The 16,810-nt window shown below is 35.4% G+C and overlaps 1 protein-coding gene across 2 annotated transcripts; it reads left to right on the top strand.

Moving 5' to 3' along the window:
* Positions 1 to 1,093: 1,093 nt before the first annotated feature.
* On the top strand, positions 1,094 to 15,384 carry cope (COPI coat complex subunit epsilon). Of its 2 annotated transcripts, none has more exon segments than NM_001007364.1 (10): positions 1,094 to 1,217; positions 1,427 to 1,489; positions 2,242 to 2,342; positions 4,925 to 5,077; positions 5,185 to 5,238; positions 8,825 to 8,906; positions 10,400 to 10,555; positions 13,201 to 13,269; positions 14,985 to 15,059; positions 15,164 to 15,382. In NM_001007364.1, coding segments are annotated over 10 exon segments (903 nt in total). In that variant the 5' UTR covers positions 1,094 to 1,115; the 3' UTR covers positions 15,212 to 15,382.
* Positions 15,385 to 16,810: the final 1,426 nt, after the last annotated feature.

The following is a 16,810-nucleotide window of genomic DNA, read 5'->3' as shown; positions in this document are numbered from 1 at the left end:
AGAATAAGGTGAATACTGTACAAGGAAAACAAAATGTTGGCAAAACAGATAATTTGGGGAACCCCACATTTTAGATGTGCTTTAGAGGATAAACATCTTTTTACATAAACTGAAAAGTTTCTAGGTGAAGCAGTGGCGCAGTATTGTCATCTCACAGGAAGAAGGTTGCTGGGTCGCTGGTTCAGGCCTCGGCTCAATTGGCGTTTCTGTGGGAAGTTTGCATGTTCTCCCTGCGTTCGAGTGGTTTTCCTCCGGGTCCTCCGTTTTCCCCCAAAGTCCAAAGACATGCAGTACAGGTGAATTGGGTTGGCTAAATTGTCCGTAGTGTATGAGTGTGTGTGTGAATGTGTGTGTGTGTTTCCCAGAGATGGGTTGTGGCTGGAAGGGCATCCGCTGTGTAAAAACCTGCTGGAGAAGTTGGTGGTTCATTCCGCTGTAGCGACCCCGGATTAATAAAGGGACTAAGCCGACAAGAAAATGAATGAATGAATGAAAAGTTTCTATTTTTCAATAAAATTTGAACCAGCTAAGCGCGTGACTAGTAGTGGTTAATAAAAAGAGGGTGAAAATGGCGATAAAACAGGAATATTAAAGTGTAAATTCCACCAATAAAAGAAGAGATATGGAAAAAACTTAACAAATAATATCTAGATAAGGACTAAAATGGCAGAAAATGTGGAATAGGGCAATAAACAAACAAAAAATGGAATAAACAAAGGGGAGGGATTGACAATATCCAAAAACAAATTGGCAAAGGAAGAAAATGTTTTAACAGAAAGAAGATACAAATATTGCAAGACCACCTGAAGTAGCCTAGATACAACTGAGCATGCAGAACTGCCTGAAGCAGAACTACCTGAAGTAGATACAACAGAGCATGCAGAACTACCTGAAGTAGATACAACTGAGCATGCATAACTAGGCCTACAATTTGCTCAATAAATAGTTATTTTTTTCCTTCTCATGCTTCAAAATCCAGTCCAGCGGGTGGCGGTAACACACTTTATGCTGGCTTGTCAACCGATAAACCCGTTTCAGAAGTAGAAGAAGCCGCAGTTCGGTTACGTGGCTTTGACGTGGCCATAGTGATGTCGACAAGTTGACACTTCACAAACATGGCGTCTCAGCAAAGCGAAGTGGATGAGCTGTTCGATGTGAAAAACGCGTTTTACATAGGCAGTTATCAACACTGCATTAACGAAGCTCAGAAAGTAAAGGTGAGCGTGCTGCAAATAAATATTCTCTATGACACGGAAACATTTCTTGCTGTAGTGTTTTTAGGATTGAGAGTGTTTTGTTAGCTAACGCTAACGGCTAAGTAATTCAAAGTGGCTATATTCAGTGCTTAACTTTAAATATTTGAACACGCCTGCAATTAGCAAAACATGACAAACAGCCACATGTAATTGTTTCACATTTCTTTCAGACTTCAGGGCCAGAAAAGGAATCAGAGAAGAACATTTTCCTTTACAGAGCTTATATTGCCCAGGTAAGTTCTGATCGTCAGGGTTGCTTTGATATTGTTTTGATGGCATTCTATATATATATATATATATATATATATATATATATATATATATATATATATATATATATATATATATATATATATATATATATATTAGTATTATTTATTTCTATCAAGAACTATCAAGAAGAAGTTTTATTTTTGGTGTTTTATCAATGGTAAAATGCTGTTTAATATTTTTTTGCTGATTAGTCCAAGATTCTTTGAAATACTGTCTCTTTAAAAGCTGAATGAACATTAAATTATAGGCGCTAATGTATAATGATGGTTTGTTCTGTAGACTATGGAAAAAATAGCTTTAAGGGGCCAGTAATTTTACCCCTAAAATGGCTTTTAAAAAATTAAAAACTGCATTTATTCTAGCCGAAATAAAACAAAAAAGACTTTCTTCAGAAAAAAAAATATTATCAGACACACTGTGAAAAATTCATTGCTCTGTTAAACATAATTTAGTAAATATTTTAAAAAGAAAATTCAAAGGGGGTGCTAATAATTCTGACTTCAACTGTATAAATACATTTAGATAATTTTTTTTTATCCTTATTATTGGTAAGTGAAGGGACTTTCAACTAGCACAACAAAAATGTTTCTAAAGGCAATCACCTACTGCACCTATTAACTCTTTTAAAACTTCTAACTGGTACCCCAGACTAGTTTGCGAATGAAAATCAATAATTCAATGTTAATAAAGACAATTTTTGTTGTTTTCTCAGAGGAAGTATGGTGTGGTACTGGATGACATAAAGCCCAGTTCTACTGAGGAGCTGCAGGCTGTCCGAATGTTTGCCGAGTACCTGTCCAGTGAAGGGAAGAGGTTTGTACAATTAAGCTGTCATGTTTGTGATTCATTATTTTAAATTAGGGCTGAACAATATATCGTTTGAGCATCGATATCGCAATGTGTGTATTTGCAATAGTCACATCGCAGGATTAGATTATTTAACAATGATTAAAAAATATTATTGAATATAATTTATTATTATGTATCGAATGTTGACTATGATATTTTACATTTGATTGTTCAATTTCTACAATGGTTGTCTGGGCTTTCTAAAGCACTGTTGATTTATTTGTTTCCTTGTAATTTATTATAATTTATGCAGATGCACTGTATAGTCCCTGTTGATCTCAATAAATGAAATCTTTCCAAATAAAGCTAACTATATGCATTCATATTGCAATTTACATCACATCAAAAGAAGTTCGTACTGTCAAATCTTTCCAATATCGGGCAGCCCTATTTTAGATTATGAACAGATTAAACATAAGGCTGCACAATATATTGTTTCAGCATCAACATATACTCATTACAGCATGTGCGATAGAGTCAGGATTATCATTGAGTAATCCTAAACTTTAACCGTAATAGACTAAAAGTTGATCAGTTGTATGTGTGAGCATTTCAAGCATTCAGTCACACGAAATAGCATTTTGTAGCTTTATCAAAAATGAATTGTATTTTTTTTATATGATAAACTATAGTGTTATTTTACGTTTCGTTATTACATTTCTGTACCTTAGGGCCTACTCACACTATGCCATCCGTACCGTGCCCAGGTCTGTTTCCCGGATCGTTTGAGAAGTGTGAGTGCACTGAATCGGGCTCAAGCACGGTTCACTTGGCCGGCCCTGGCCCGGTTGGAAGAGCTGTGCCTGAGCGCGGTACACTTGGGCTTTGGCGCGGTACGCTTGTGTGTGAGCGCAAAACGCGCCAAAGCCCGAAACCGAAAGCGAGACGTGACTTTAAGGGGCTGTTTCATATGGATTTATTAATCATTCTTACTGTTCAGTGATCGCAAACTGCCATAGTTTATTAAAGACGCAAACTGTGCAAACATGCTGTGAGCATGACAGCTGCGCGCCTTCAGCAGACCTCCTCATTCCTGCAGCACGAGAGCTTAATGATTGTTTATGAGCGCCAAAAGTGGCGGATCTGTTCGGTGAAATATCTGACTGCGTGTCACCGCATCCCTGAGGACTGTTTGGCGAAATATTTGACTGCATGTCACTGCATAACAAACGACTGAAAGGATATAACTAGAGAACTCTACACTGTGCTACTGAGTGAGAGCGTATGGCAAGCCGTTTTAGCATTTAAACCTTGTTCTGACTCCATAAATATATTTAGAGATATCTCTAATTATATTTTGACTAGTCATAATTATAATTCGACTAGTCAGAATGACAATTAGAGATATCTGCAATTACAATTGTACAAGTATGAAATCAGATTGGAGATATCTGCAAATATATTATGACTAGTCATATTCCTCCATTGACTTCCATTGAAAAATATTTGCAGATATCTCTAACTGAGTTTTGACTTGTCAAAAATCCAATTCAAGATATCTACAACTGTAATTCGACTATTAGTAAATTAATTAGAGATATCTTCAAATATATTTGTAAATATCTCTAAATATGACGAATTAAAGACATCTCCAAATGTATTATGACTAGTAAAAACTCAGTTAGAGATATCTCTAATTACAATTGTGACTAGTCAAAACTCATTTAGAGATATCTGCAAATATTTTTCAATGGAAGTCAATGGAGGAATACGACTAGTCATAATATATTTGCAGATATCTCCAATCTGATTTCGTACTAGTACAATTGCAATTGCAGATATCTCTAATTGTTATTCTGACTAGTCGAATTATAATTATGACTAGTCAAAATATACTTAGAGATATCTCTAAATATATTTATGGAGTCAAAACAAAGATTTAAATGCTAAAAAGGCTTGCCATAGAGAGCGCTTCACTAAACAGAGCAGCAGCGATGACGTAAGCGTGCCGAGGCCCGATATGGTGTGAGCGCGGGCCGTCGGGGGAGACGGGAGGGGGGACAAGCGTGCTTTGGCCCGGTTCAAGGCAACTGTACCTAGTGTGAGTACGGCCTTAGACTGTCTAGTAGACCATAAATTAATGTACATTTGATTTGTATTGTTACTCTATTGCAGGGATCACCAAACTTGTTCCTGGAGGTCCGGTGTCCTGCAGATTTTAGCTCCAACCCTAATCAAACACACCTAAACAAGCTTATCAAGGTCTTACTAGGTATACTTGAAACACCCAGGCAGGTGTGTTGAGACAAGTTGGAGCCAAACCCTGCAGGACACCGGACCTCCAGGAACGAGATTGGTGACCCCTGTTTTATTGAATTTTTCTGTGCTTGTAATTGGCTTCTTACATTTTCTGCAGATGCACTGCTCGACAAAGTGATCCCAAACAATCTAAAAGTTTGATTTCTTTCCACATCGTATTATAAATAGCTGAAAAACTTAATTGCGATGTTAGTTTATTCCAATATTGTGCAACCCTGCTTAAAACCTAAATGTATGCAGTAAAAATGAATTTAGCAGTTTGTTCTGATGGCGCAATGCTTTTTTAGGGATGCAATAGTAGCAGACCTGGATAAAAAGATATCTAAGAGTGTCGATGTTTCCAACACCACCTTCCTGCTGATGGCGGCTTCCATCTACTTGCATGAAATGAACACAGATGCGGCATTACGTACTCTGCATCAGGGAGAGAGTCTGGAGTGGTGAGTCCAGCCTGTCAAACAGAGAATTATTCAAATATTGTTTAGATAATCTCAAATTGAGTTGAATTACTAATCTCTATATTGGTTGTTTTGTATTTTTCTTATAGCATGGCCATGACTGTCCAGATTCTACTAAAGTTGGACAGAGTTGATATGGCAAGGTGATTTTTATTTGATATTTAGCTTTGTGTGTTTTTCTTATGCATCGAGTGCCTTTGCATGGTCAGCTAAAAGTACAGAATGAACCAACTGCTGACACTTTCTTGTATCCTATAGGTTATATATACTGTATTCATTTTGAGAAAAGTGTAAAAATGTATTAAATATTTAAATAAAAAATAAAGTTTAGTAATCTACACTCAGAAAAAGAGATACAAAACCATTACAGAAGTGGTCCTCATGGGCTTTCAAGAAAACATTTATTAGTGACTATGTAGACATATAGACTAATTTTCTAAGATAACAATATGGACTTTTAGATACAAAAGTGTACTTTAATGCCTCGTTTACACTGAGTGGTACAGTACGGTTCGGTACGGGTTATCAGGCTTGGGTCTCCTTGGCCAAATGGTACTGATGGAACCCTTTTGGTAGGTATAGTGCTCTACAGACAGCTGCAGTCGACGTCATTGTCACTTGAACTTTTCATATCGTATGAGAAGCACTTTTTATTAACTTAAACAAATGCTTTATATACATAAATACTTATGTAAAAATGTTAATTGCTAACCTTTTTTTATGAACAGGATTTGAATATAGCTGCAGATCAATGAAAATGCGAAGCAGCCTACTGCAACGTCTGCCCTTTTTTATATATATATATATATATATATATATATATATATATATATATATATATATATATATATATATATATATATATAAATAAAATAAAACATTTATGAACACGTTTCATCACACATTTCACACTTGCAGTCTCTGAAATGTTAACAATAACAAAAAAAACATGAAACATACATTTAGGCCTTTTTTTGGTTTATAAACGATACAAAACATATACAGGAAGGTCAGTACAAATCTTTATTCTTCATCAGCACATGTAAAGTTTATATTTTGTTAAGAAGTAATTCCGTCATGCCGAGTTCATAATAGTCCAAAAGTTTCTCTGTAAACCAATAGTGTTCAGCTGAGCGTCAATCTCCTTTTGGTACCCTTTTGTTGTGCTTGGTACAATTTGGAAATGGTACCCAAAAAGTGCTACAGTACAGTTTGCTTTTTGGTAGCTTTTGATTGTGGAAACGGACATAAAAGCATACCATACCGTACCTCTCAATGGAAACAGGTGATTAAAAGGTGCCAACCCAGCTCTTGTACCATTTCTCAGAGCATATGATAATAGACATGGCCAATATTCTTGTTTTTTTTTTTTAAATAATAATTTATGGGTGTCATACACAGATTTTAATAGCTACTGTATGTGCCAGTGATTTGGTGCTTCACAAAATTGCAGACATATTTAAACTGTTCACAGTGGGTTTTATGTAATTTTGTTCACATGGATATTAAAGATTAATCATATGACGTCATCATTCTGCTGTGCCATCTGCCAATCGTTGCATTGCTGATCATGATTTCGATAAAACTCTTTCACAACACATGTAGCGATCTTAGATCCGTTCATTCCGACATTTTAGTCTGATTCTTGAACTTGTTTGAAGAACCAAATTAGCCAAAGATCATTTATCAAGCTTACAAGATCCAGGGTCTGCCAGATCATATTAGAACTAAGATTGTTTAAGTGTGGTACAAAGAAAAGAGCCCTGATTTGCACCTTAAAAAAAAAAAATTCCCTACATATTGTGATTATGCATAGAACTAGATCTGTGATTGGTCTGCTTGGTAAAGGTAATAAATTTAGGCGGAGCCAAGAGCTGTGGAAATGTTTAACCAGTTCTGTAAGGCCCCGTTTACACTAGTATGTTTTAGTTTTAAAACGGCGTTTTAGAATGAAAACGATCCGCGTCCACACTCGCGTTTTACCCAGCGTTTCTGAACTGCTCTCCGTCCACACCAAAACGCTGAAAACGCACATCACGTGACCACACAGACGCTCTCGGGCAAGCGCTGCAGCCCATGTACCCAGATGAGAGCTCTGCTAGTCGGACTTCTCATCAAGCATCTCCCGCTGGATCTAATCTCACTATATTTATTAAACGGGATATTTCATTCATCTTGTTGTCTTTATCTAACGACATATTCCCTGACTTTGGGCATTGGAATCTATTACTTGTTCTCAGGTAACGTGTTTTGGCTGAGCGCAAAGATAAGTTAATGATTAATGTAACCACGTACATTCTGTATATTGACTGATCGCTTGCCTTTATTTCCTATAATGTATAAACTTATTGTATGTTATACTTTTAAAATGGCCATTATCGATTCTTAAAACTGATACTCAGCAAAAGAGAGGCTGTGTTTCGTATTTTCACTGAAATTGAAAGGAGGCAGTTGTTATCGGCTCCGTTTTGTTATAAATATCCAGACAGTGAAGATGACGCTCATCTTATACAGCACGGCGCCTCAACATGTCTGCTGTCTAAGTTGCTAATATTAAAATGAAAATAGGCAGTTCCTTAAATCATGTTTACATTTTATTGTTGAGAAAGTGAAACAACGAAGCCAGGGTGATGTGAATGAAGTTATAAAGTACACTGTTCCCTTTGAAGATTTACCCGTGTCCTCGGTATAGTCTGCTTTTTCATATCAAACTGAGAAGAAGAGACTGCAGCCTTGATCAAACTTGCGAAGTCTGAACTTACACGGAGAAGATTCAGGACTGAACTGTGTGTTAGGCTACTTAATATTCAGGAAAAGCCCCAATCAGAGAGGCGAACGTCTGCAGCCCCGCCTCCGTTTTCAGATGTCTCCGTTTTCCATCATCCACACTGAGACGGAGCAGCAGCGTTTCAGAATGAAAACGGCCTCTCCAGCGTTTTCGAAACGCTCCGTTTTCGGCGCTCGAGAACTCCGGCGTAGTGTGGACGGTTGGCGTAACCGTAGCAAAACTTATGCGTTTTCAAACTAAAACGCATTAGTGTAAACGGGGCCTAAAACACCTCTAGATAAATGCTTTTGTTTTGTGTTTGTTTTATGATTAGATTTGTTGAAAATCTCTCTGTTCCCATCTCTTTCTTTTTTGAATGAGAGTTTGAGCTATATCTACAGTAGCACCATGCACATTCACAGTGTAAACTAAAAACATTAGTAAAGAAATTTGACGCATTGGAATCTAGAAACACCACTGCTTACTAGCATTTTGGAAATGTAATTGCAGAGCAACGCAGACAGGACACACATGTATAAATCAGGGTTTAGTGTTATCACAATTCCAAAATGATGACTTTGATATGATAACTTATTAATATGTTCTAATACTATAATCAAATAAGTACCTAAAAAAACTAAAACGATGTTTAGTTATTTTTTTTTTAATCTATCCCTATTGTTTTAAAGAACCAGTATTAATAAATATGAGGAATCATAGCATTTTTAACAGTGAGGTATTGTGATGCTTTTCTAGTGATAAGCTTTCGGGGATTCGGGATATCCTGTAACATGAGTTTTTGTGTGAACATTTCATATGTATTATAAAGATTACCTTTTAATTATTAGTTGACACCACATTTTGGAGTTTAATTTCTCACTTACACCTGCAAGAACGTACACTTGTCTTCAGTCAATTGCCTTTAAGTGTGTTTTCTTCTGTTGTGTATCTGCTCTTTACAGAAAAGAGCTAAAGAAGATGCAAGACCAAGATGAAGATGCTACTTTGACTCAACTCGCTACAGCCTGGGTCAACCTTGCGATTGTGAGTATTCAAGTTGATTTACTTTCTTAATAGACGGTTCTTGTCACCAATAAATTGGTGCACGTTACTATAATTAATTTGTTTAAAATGCAATTAAAAATGAAAATGCAACAACTTTTTCTTTGAAATAACGTTGCTGGCCGTTGGATGTTAAGCAGCTTTTTTAAGAACTGTTTCTGTTAACTGAAATTCATGCACAATGCCTTGTACATGGATGTTATTTTTCTGTGTAAATATGAGTTTTTGTGTTTTCTGGTGTTTGGGTGTCTCGTGATTTATAATTCATGGTTTCCGCTACATTAATTCTTCCATGGTGGGGTGCCACGCCAAAATTGATCCCGCCTCGGCTACATTACAGCTTTTCATTCAAAACATTCAGTCCTGTTTTTTTTTTTAATAGCGGGTGATAATCGCACCAAAACGTTTTTAAAGGTAAGTTAATTAAAACAGCGTAAACTTTTCTGTAACCGTAGTAGTGCTGTGCGTCATTTGTTTAACCCTTTAAGATTATGTGCTGACTGATTGACAGGTGCGTGATGCGTGAGGCCAGCAAACACAACGTATAGCCGTTTCACTTTACTTCAGGGCGCATTAATACTGCTCTGTAGGTCTATTGGAGACATTTAAAAATATTCCTTGCAAATCTAATAAATATTGGAGACAAACTCGCTACATAAACGCACTAAATCGCACTTCAGCACCGTTTATTTGAAAGCGCACAAGAAGATCTGCGCTTGAGCAGCGTATATTTGAGGGGCGTGCAAGAAGTTTTGTGCATGAGCAGAGGAAATCGGCATGCAAGCAAAGAGATTCACATGCTCGTAGGCTATTACATAAATGCGATCTCGACTTGTAATACTGCACTCACGACATTTGTCATTGAAATAACGCCATAGGCAGTTGGTAGATCTGTGTAAAAAAGGCCTGCCACCACAGCTGGATAAAATCCTAGAGGAAACACTAATATAATAATATTGTATGGTTTCAATGCACATGCTAGGAGCCATTATGAGTATGCAGGGTAATCAAATCAGTTTTCAACATGCGATCAATTATTTACACTGCTTTTTATCATTTTGACTCTGAAAGTGACAACGTATTTGATTTATGTTGTGTTTGAATTGTTCAGGTGACTTTCAAACTGAGACAACTAAAATTGCCAGACAAAACTTTCAAAATTACTTATTTATGTATTATTTTTTGGGAAGGGCAATGTCAAATTATTTTAGTAAATTCCTGATTGACTTGGTATTGGGATTAATGCTAAATTCTATTTCTGGTATTGTTTATACCCAATCATTATTTTATTATTTATTTATATAATATTATTGTTAATATTTTCTATTATCCCTTAAGATTGGCAGGGTGTGTTTGTGTTCTGGCCTTTTGTGTGAGATAAATTTGTTTTCTTATAAAATCTCTATATTTTTGTGGTGTCATTACTGTATATTCTTGTCATTTGTGAATAAAATGTCTTTCTTTTCTTCCACCAGGGTGGAGAAAAGTTGCAGGATGCATTTTATATCTTCCAGGAAATGTCAGACAAGTACTCGCCCACACTGCTTCTGCTAAACGGTCAGGCTGCCAGTCACATGGCTCAGAACAAGTGGGATGAGGCGGAGTCAGTTCTACAGGATGCTCTGGACAAAGTAAGAGACCTAATTTCAGAATAGCAAATGTCAGGAATTTTTGTTAGGAACAAAAAGTTTTCTTAGAATTTGCATTGCACAGTTTTTGACAAGTATAAACTGACTGCTTGAATTCAAAATGACTTTCACACTAACCTCAGCCCAAACCTAGACCATAGTCAAAATTTACTCTGGAGTCTGATGAGTTCTGTTCATTTGTTTTGCACATTAGCTCTTTGACTGTTCGTCAAAATTGCATCACACTGAACATGTTAGGTACTTTCAGTTAAAATTAAATACAGTACAAAATTCTTGTCTGAATTTTTGTGTGAATCACATTTGCACCGTGCCGCTGAAATTTTAATTAATCATAATTTAGTTTGGTCTGGTTCATTTTCTTTCTTTTTTTTTTGCATCAGTGGCAATCAAATACAGTATAATCAAATGTCAAAATCTTGAATGGTGTCTGATTTGATACTTTTGTCGTATAACAAATAGAGATTCGTCACAGTTAATTAATCGTAAAGGCTTCTCAACACTGCGTTTCTGCAACTAAAAGTTATGCAAACTGTGTACTAGTTTATACACCGAGACTGAGGCTGTTAACTGAGGCAAGCTCGTGCAAGTTAATTTCCAATGGATGGATGCGCACGCAACGCCATGCGCTCACGCTTTTCTGGTGCACTAGTTACGATGGGGCTTCTGTGACCGCGGGAACTGCAAACGGCTGAAGTTTGAGAAAGAAGCACAGGTTTGCAAACATGCATAGAATATTGATCTGCCAACCGAGATTAATTGAGTGTTTTTTGGAGAGAGTGCAGAAAGACACTGAGTGGATCGGCTGTCTAATGGCCCGAATCTCCATGCGTGGCATTCACTGCTCACTATTCAGTGCAAATAGACGCTAAATGTCTAACAGCGTACAGATCTTTGCTAAAGAAGCTTGACTTTACTAAGTTTATACTGAAACTTCGGCTCATGAAAATGAACGGTACTGTACAGGTGATTATCGCGGGAATGCTGCTTTGCTCTGCTTATATATTGGGCCGTCTGACTCGGCTGCTTTTTCTCCACAAACACAGAAAAAACAACAACACTGAGCGTTTTAAATTACACAAACTGAAACCAAAACCTTTAAAGAGTAACTTAAAAGAAGTGAAACTTCTTTCTTTCCTTTGTCTGATCTTTCTGGTATCATATTGACATGCGTATAAAAACAATAGTAACGTTACAAAATGTATACTGCAGTGCTTCATTTTTGTTTGATGCACAACATAATTTTTTTTTTTCTCAAAGTAATAGCAGGAGATTTTATAGCACATAATTCACATTCAAGCACATTCAAGGCAGCATGATAATGTTATTTATTGTTTATATTGTCATTGTCATCATCATTAATATTTTATCATTATTGGACATTAATTTTGGAATTATTGCACAAATATCAATAAGTGATAACAGAATTAGTTAATTGTTTCTGGTTTTTGTTAGTCCTGATTGATGTTATTTTAAAATACATTAAATCTGTAAAATACAATTTGCGGTGGTGCTCATTTTTGGTGGGTGCTCCCAAATTTTTATGGTGCTCCCTTAAGTTTATTTCAAGCTCTGCATTAGACAAATACTATTCTTAATATTTATTTTTTCATTGTTCTGTCATTTATTTACAGTGTAAAAATTATGTATGTTTAAATGTCAAAAATTTGACTTATATTTAAGCACAAAGAGAGAAATGGACTATTATTTGTTTTCAATATTATTTTGTGCCGTATTATGTGGTTACTGAGCAGCAATAAATAACACTGAAAAAAATATAAGATGTTTTCATCCGATTTTACTAGTAGTGTTTTAAAATGAATTAATGCATAATATCCGTGATAACCGTCATTATTTCTCAGACTATAATCGTACAACCAAAATCTATAATCGTTGCATCCCTAATAACAAAGCACTTTGACAGAAAGCTGGAACTCACTAACAAACATGAAAAGACCAACAACATTTTGGACTCATTGTGCAAGAACCCACTTGACGTTAATTTTGGGATGACATTCATTTGCAGAAGATTAAAATATCACTATTATCATCACAATAAACTGTTAATTCTCTTGTTTACTAACCCTTCACTTGTTCCAAAACCTTTTGACTTATGTTAAACACAAAACAAGTTATTTTGAAGAGAGCTGGAAACCTGTAACCATTGATTTCGATGGCATTTCTTTTTCCTACTATGGATATCAATGGGTTCTGTTTTTTTTTTATTTTTTATTTTTTTTATAAATATATGTATATATATCTTTTTTTTTTTTTTTTTGCCTTTTTCAAAATATCTTTTGTGGACAAAGAAACTAATAAAGGTTTGGAACCACACAGGGATTAGTAAATAGTGAGCAAATTCATTTTTAAGTGAACTATCCCTTTAAGTTCAGCTTAATCACATGTTTATATTGCAAAGTTACTGTCATCCTACTTGTTCAGGTCATTTTTGTATCTTATTAATCTCTTATGCTGATGATGCAGTAAGTTAGCTGTCTTCGAGGAAGAACTAGCATTTTTGCTTGAATTTGCCAGAATTCGTCAAGTTTCTGTATATCAATTATTTAGTGAGCTGACATGGATTCATTTTGAACTGCTGTCTAATGTCATTATTTGTTCATCTTCTACAGGACAGTGGCCATCCGGAGACACTCATTAACCTCATTGTGTTGACACAACATATGGGCAAACCATTTGAGGTAAAAATACAAATAAATATCATTGTCCTTGTCTAAGGAATTCCTCTGCAGATGTACAGCGGGGAAAATAAGTATTGAACACGTCATGTTTTTTTCCTGGGAATAACATTTCCAAAGGAGCTGTTGACATGGATTTGAACCCAATTTTGGTAAAAACCCAAACAATACAAACATTTAAATAAAACAAATTAATAAATGTATTTATTACTTTATATAAAAGGCTTTTTAGTGATAGAAGTTTAAAGATGCCTCTTATGTGGAGAATGAAGTCACATGAGTTTAGCTGTGAGTTTTTCACAGATTTCAACAAGGTGTAAAAATCTTATGGTTCTGTGAGTCTCGTCTATCAAATCTGATCTTTAAATTTGTATTTTCTATTGGATTGAAGTCAGGTGATTGGTTGGGCCATTCTATAGCTTTATTGTCCTCTAAAAGCATTTGAGAGATTTCTGGGCTGTTTTGGATCATTGTTTTGCTGAAATGTCCACTCTGGTTTCATCATCATCATCTCATCCTGATAATGTAGATGTTGGACTAATATTAATTTACAATGATGAAGGGCAGATGGTTGCTGAATAACTACTGAGAGATTTCAGCTGCTGTCTGGGCTTTCACTGCCTTGTTGCACCTCTCTTTCTTCATGTGTTCAATATTTTTTCCGTGCGTCATTTCATTTTTATTACGCATAACTTATTTTGTAAACTAATCAGATTTTTTTCTTTGCATACATGAATTTCTTTGGTTGTTACAAAAATCCAGGGACCATTTCAAGTCAATTGGATCTATAGAAATGTGTTTTCTGAGAAAAATGGTGACAATACTTATTTTCCCTGCTTTGGGAATTTACTGTTTTCCTGGAAAGCAAATCATACCTTACTATACAAAATGCTCTTGGTGAAAATTGCATATAATGAAAAAAATCCTAAAGGTGTGTAAGAGGTATTGTATACAAACCATGTTGGATAGTTTTATTCAGAAATGGTTGTCAGGATCAAAAATTATTCCAAGACATTATTCCAAGAAAACAATACAGAAGAAACACAAGAGGGTCCATTCTGGTTGCTGAAAGGGCAGTCCTTCGAGGCCAGTTTATATACAGACATACAAACACATGATGATGCATTGTCTTTAATCATTGGTCTAAACGGTTTGTTTGTTAGAATCCTGTTAATAATATAATCAAACCATTGTCAGCACAACATTCCTGCAACTGGCACATTCCAATCATTCAACTGATTGAAAAGTACAGTTGGGCATGAGATTATATCAAGAAGCACATACATTTATAACATTTTTCTTTGTTTTTGTGTTTTGAGTATAGATATATAAAATAATATAAATAAAATATATGGAAATGCATAAAAATAATTTATCTAACAAAAATTAAGACAGGGAAAAATCTTTACAAGCATAACTTTTTAGTTTTCCTCACTATATATATATATATATATATATATATATATATATATATATATATATATATATATATATATATATATATATATATATATATATATATATATATATATATATATATATAGCCTAAACTAATTAATTTAAAGCTTAACTGAAATCATCAGGGTCTCTCTTTCATAGCACACAAATTCCAAAAGTGTTTGAATGTAAGTTTTTGATTAAAAAATGTGACTTGTATCTGAAAGATTCATTTTTTACTCTTAAGGAATCACCATAATTTTGTGCTTATTTCTCCACAGGTTACAAATCGATATTTGTCTCAACTGAAAGATGCACACAAGTCGCATCCTTTTATTAAGGATTATCTTGCTAAGGTAAGGTTTTTTAATGTGTTCTGGGACCTTGTTCTGTTTGTATATGAGAACCTATTGTGAGGGGATTGTTTTAATAACTGAAGAACTCAATTATGTTTCCGCAGGAGAATGAATTTGACAGGCTTGTCATGCAGTACGCCCCCAGCGCCTGAAATAATACCCAGTTTTAATTTATATGTCTCCTATGGTGCACCCCAATGTTATTTCTTTCATTTCTTTTATGCCTTTAAACAAAAATGCATCCAGCTCATTGTCTTTCTCAAATTCCCTAATGCTCTGTCTACATTCCTATATGATGGTTTAATAAACAGGTTGGTTTATCATTCATGGTGTTGCTGTATTTCTACATGCATTTTCTTAATCATAATTAAAAATAATATAATAATCTGATTAAAAAATCAGGTCAATAACACATCCCAGATCTGAATGAATGAAATAATCGTATTAAATAATTTTGTTCTTTACATAGGTAAATGTGCTGACAGCAGAATCACAAAAAAATTATCAATGGAAATCAAATTTATTAACCAACTACGTCAACTTAGGCTTGCGTGTTTCATTTCCGAATTTCAAGATTAACTCCTGTTTACAAATGGTAGAACAGCTCACTTTTACTACTAAAGATTGCTTTGTAAATAACATCCCTGGTTTGTTTAAATTAGTCTGCACCACAGGTCCAACAAACACCCTCCTTCCCTAAAGAAACCCACTCACTTTCTTTAGACTGTTCCTGCTTTATCAGGGGTCACCACAGCGGTTTAATTACTCTGGGATATGTTTTTTATGTTGGTGGTTGCCCTTTTTGCTGCAATTCAGCTTTGAGAATCTACAAACTCATCAAAGCTGGGAAACAACCATACACTCTCATTCACACACAGTCAGGCTGTAAGAAATAGAAGCTGTACCTATATATTAATCCGAGGTGTTGGTTAGGACGAAAACTCCTTTTAATATGGAAAATATTCCTTCTATCGGGTGCCGTTGCTTTTATTTAAAAAAAGACCTAAATCACTTGCTCCTGTACTCTGGCAGCCTTGCGTTCGTTTTGATCCAGGAGTGCAATACGTTGTTCAAGCACTGGGTGTCAAACTTACATACTGCACCTTTATAGGGCCATGAACCCCCCTTGTTTCAGCAGGGTTTTTTCACAACTCTACTTTGGAAAAAGTCAGGAAACTAGGCGTGTTAAGCTCGGTTTAGGGGGAAGTGTCAAAGGAGGGAATGAGGGAAGGTCTGTAAAAATTTGCATAAAAATGGGAGTGTCGGTTTGGGCACACGCTGATTTTCACAGAAGCAAAACAAACACACAGACGCAGGGCAGAAAGACAGTGACTGTGTTAAAATGGACTTCAGTAATCAAATTATTTGCCAAATTATTAAATGGTGGACTTTAACTGCAGTTTGGCTCTTTCATTCAGGAATTTCATTTATGCCCCTCGTGACAAACAAGATATTTGTTTTGAGGAATTGCTGGAAGCATGTATTTTTCATGCAATGTTTGATCCCGCTGGGCAAATGAGAGAAAAAACCCCTCCGTATTTCTCTGTAACTTGGATTCACTCGGTGGGTAGCGTTAGAAAGCCGTCCTGTCACAAAATGTAACAAATCCTACAGGACGGTAGTTTGATTGTGTTGTTTACACTCTGAGAGCAGCATTTAGAGCGGATTTTTCAGTCCATAATATTGTAGTGATATTAACGTACTGTAAACTTTAGTAACTTAGAAATCATTTGACTAAGGTCTGTCTTTAA

The sequence above is a fragment of the Danio rerio genome, chromosome 2 (assembly GCF_052040795.2).
Source record: "Danio rerio strain M-AB ecotype USA chromosome 2, GRCz13ab, whole genome shotgun sequence".
NCBI classification, from domain to species: Eukaryota; Metazoa; Chordata; class Actinopteri; order Cypriniformes; family Danionidae; genus Danio; species Danio rerio.
Note: the sequence above shows the minus strand (reverse complement) of the source record. Positions and strands in the feature narration are given on the sequence as shown.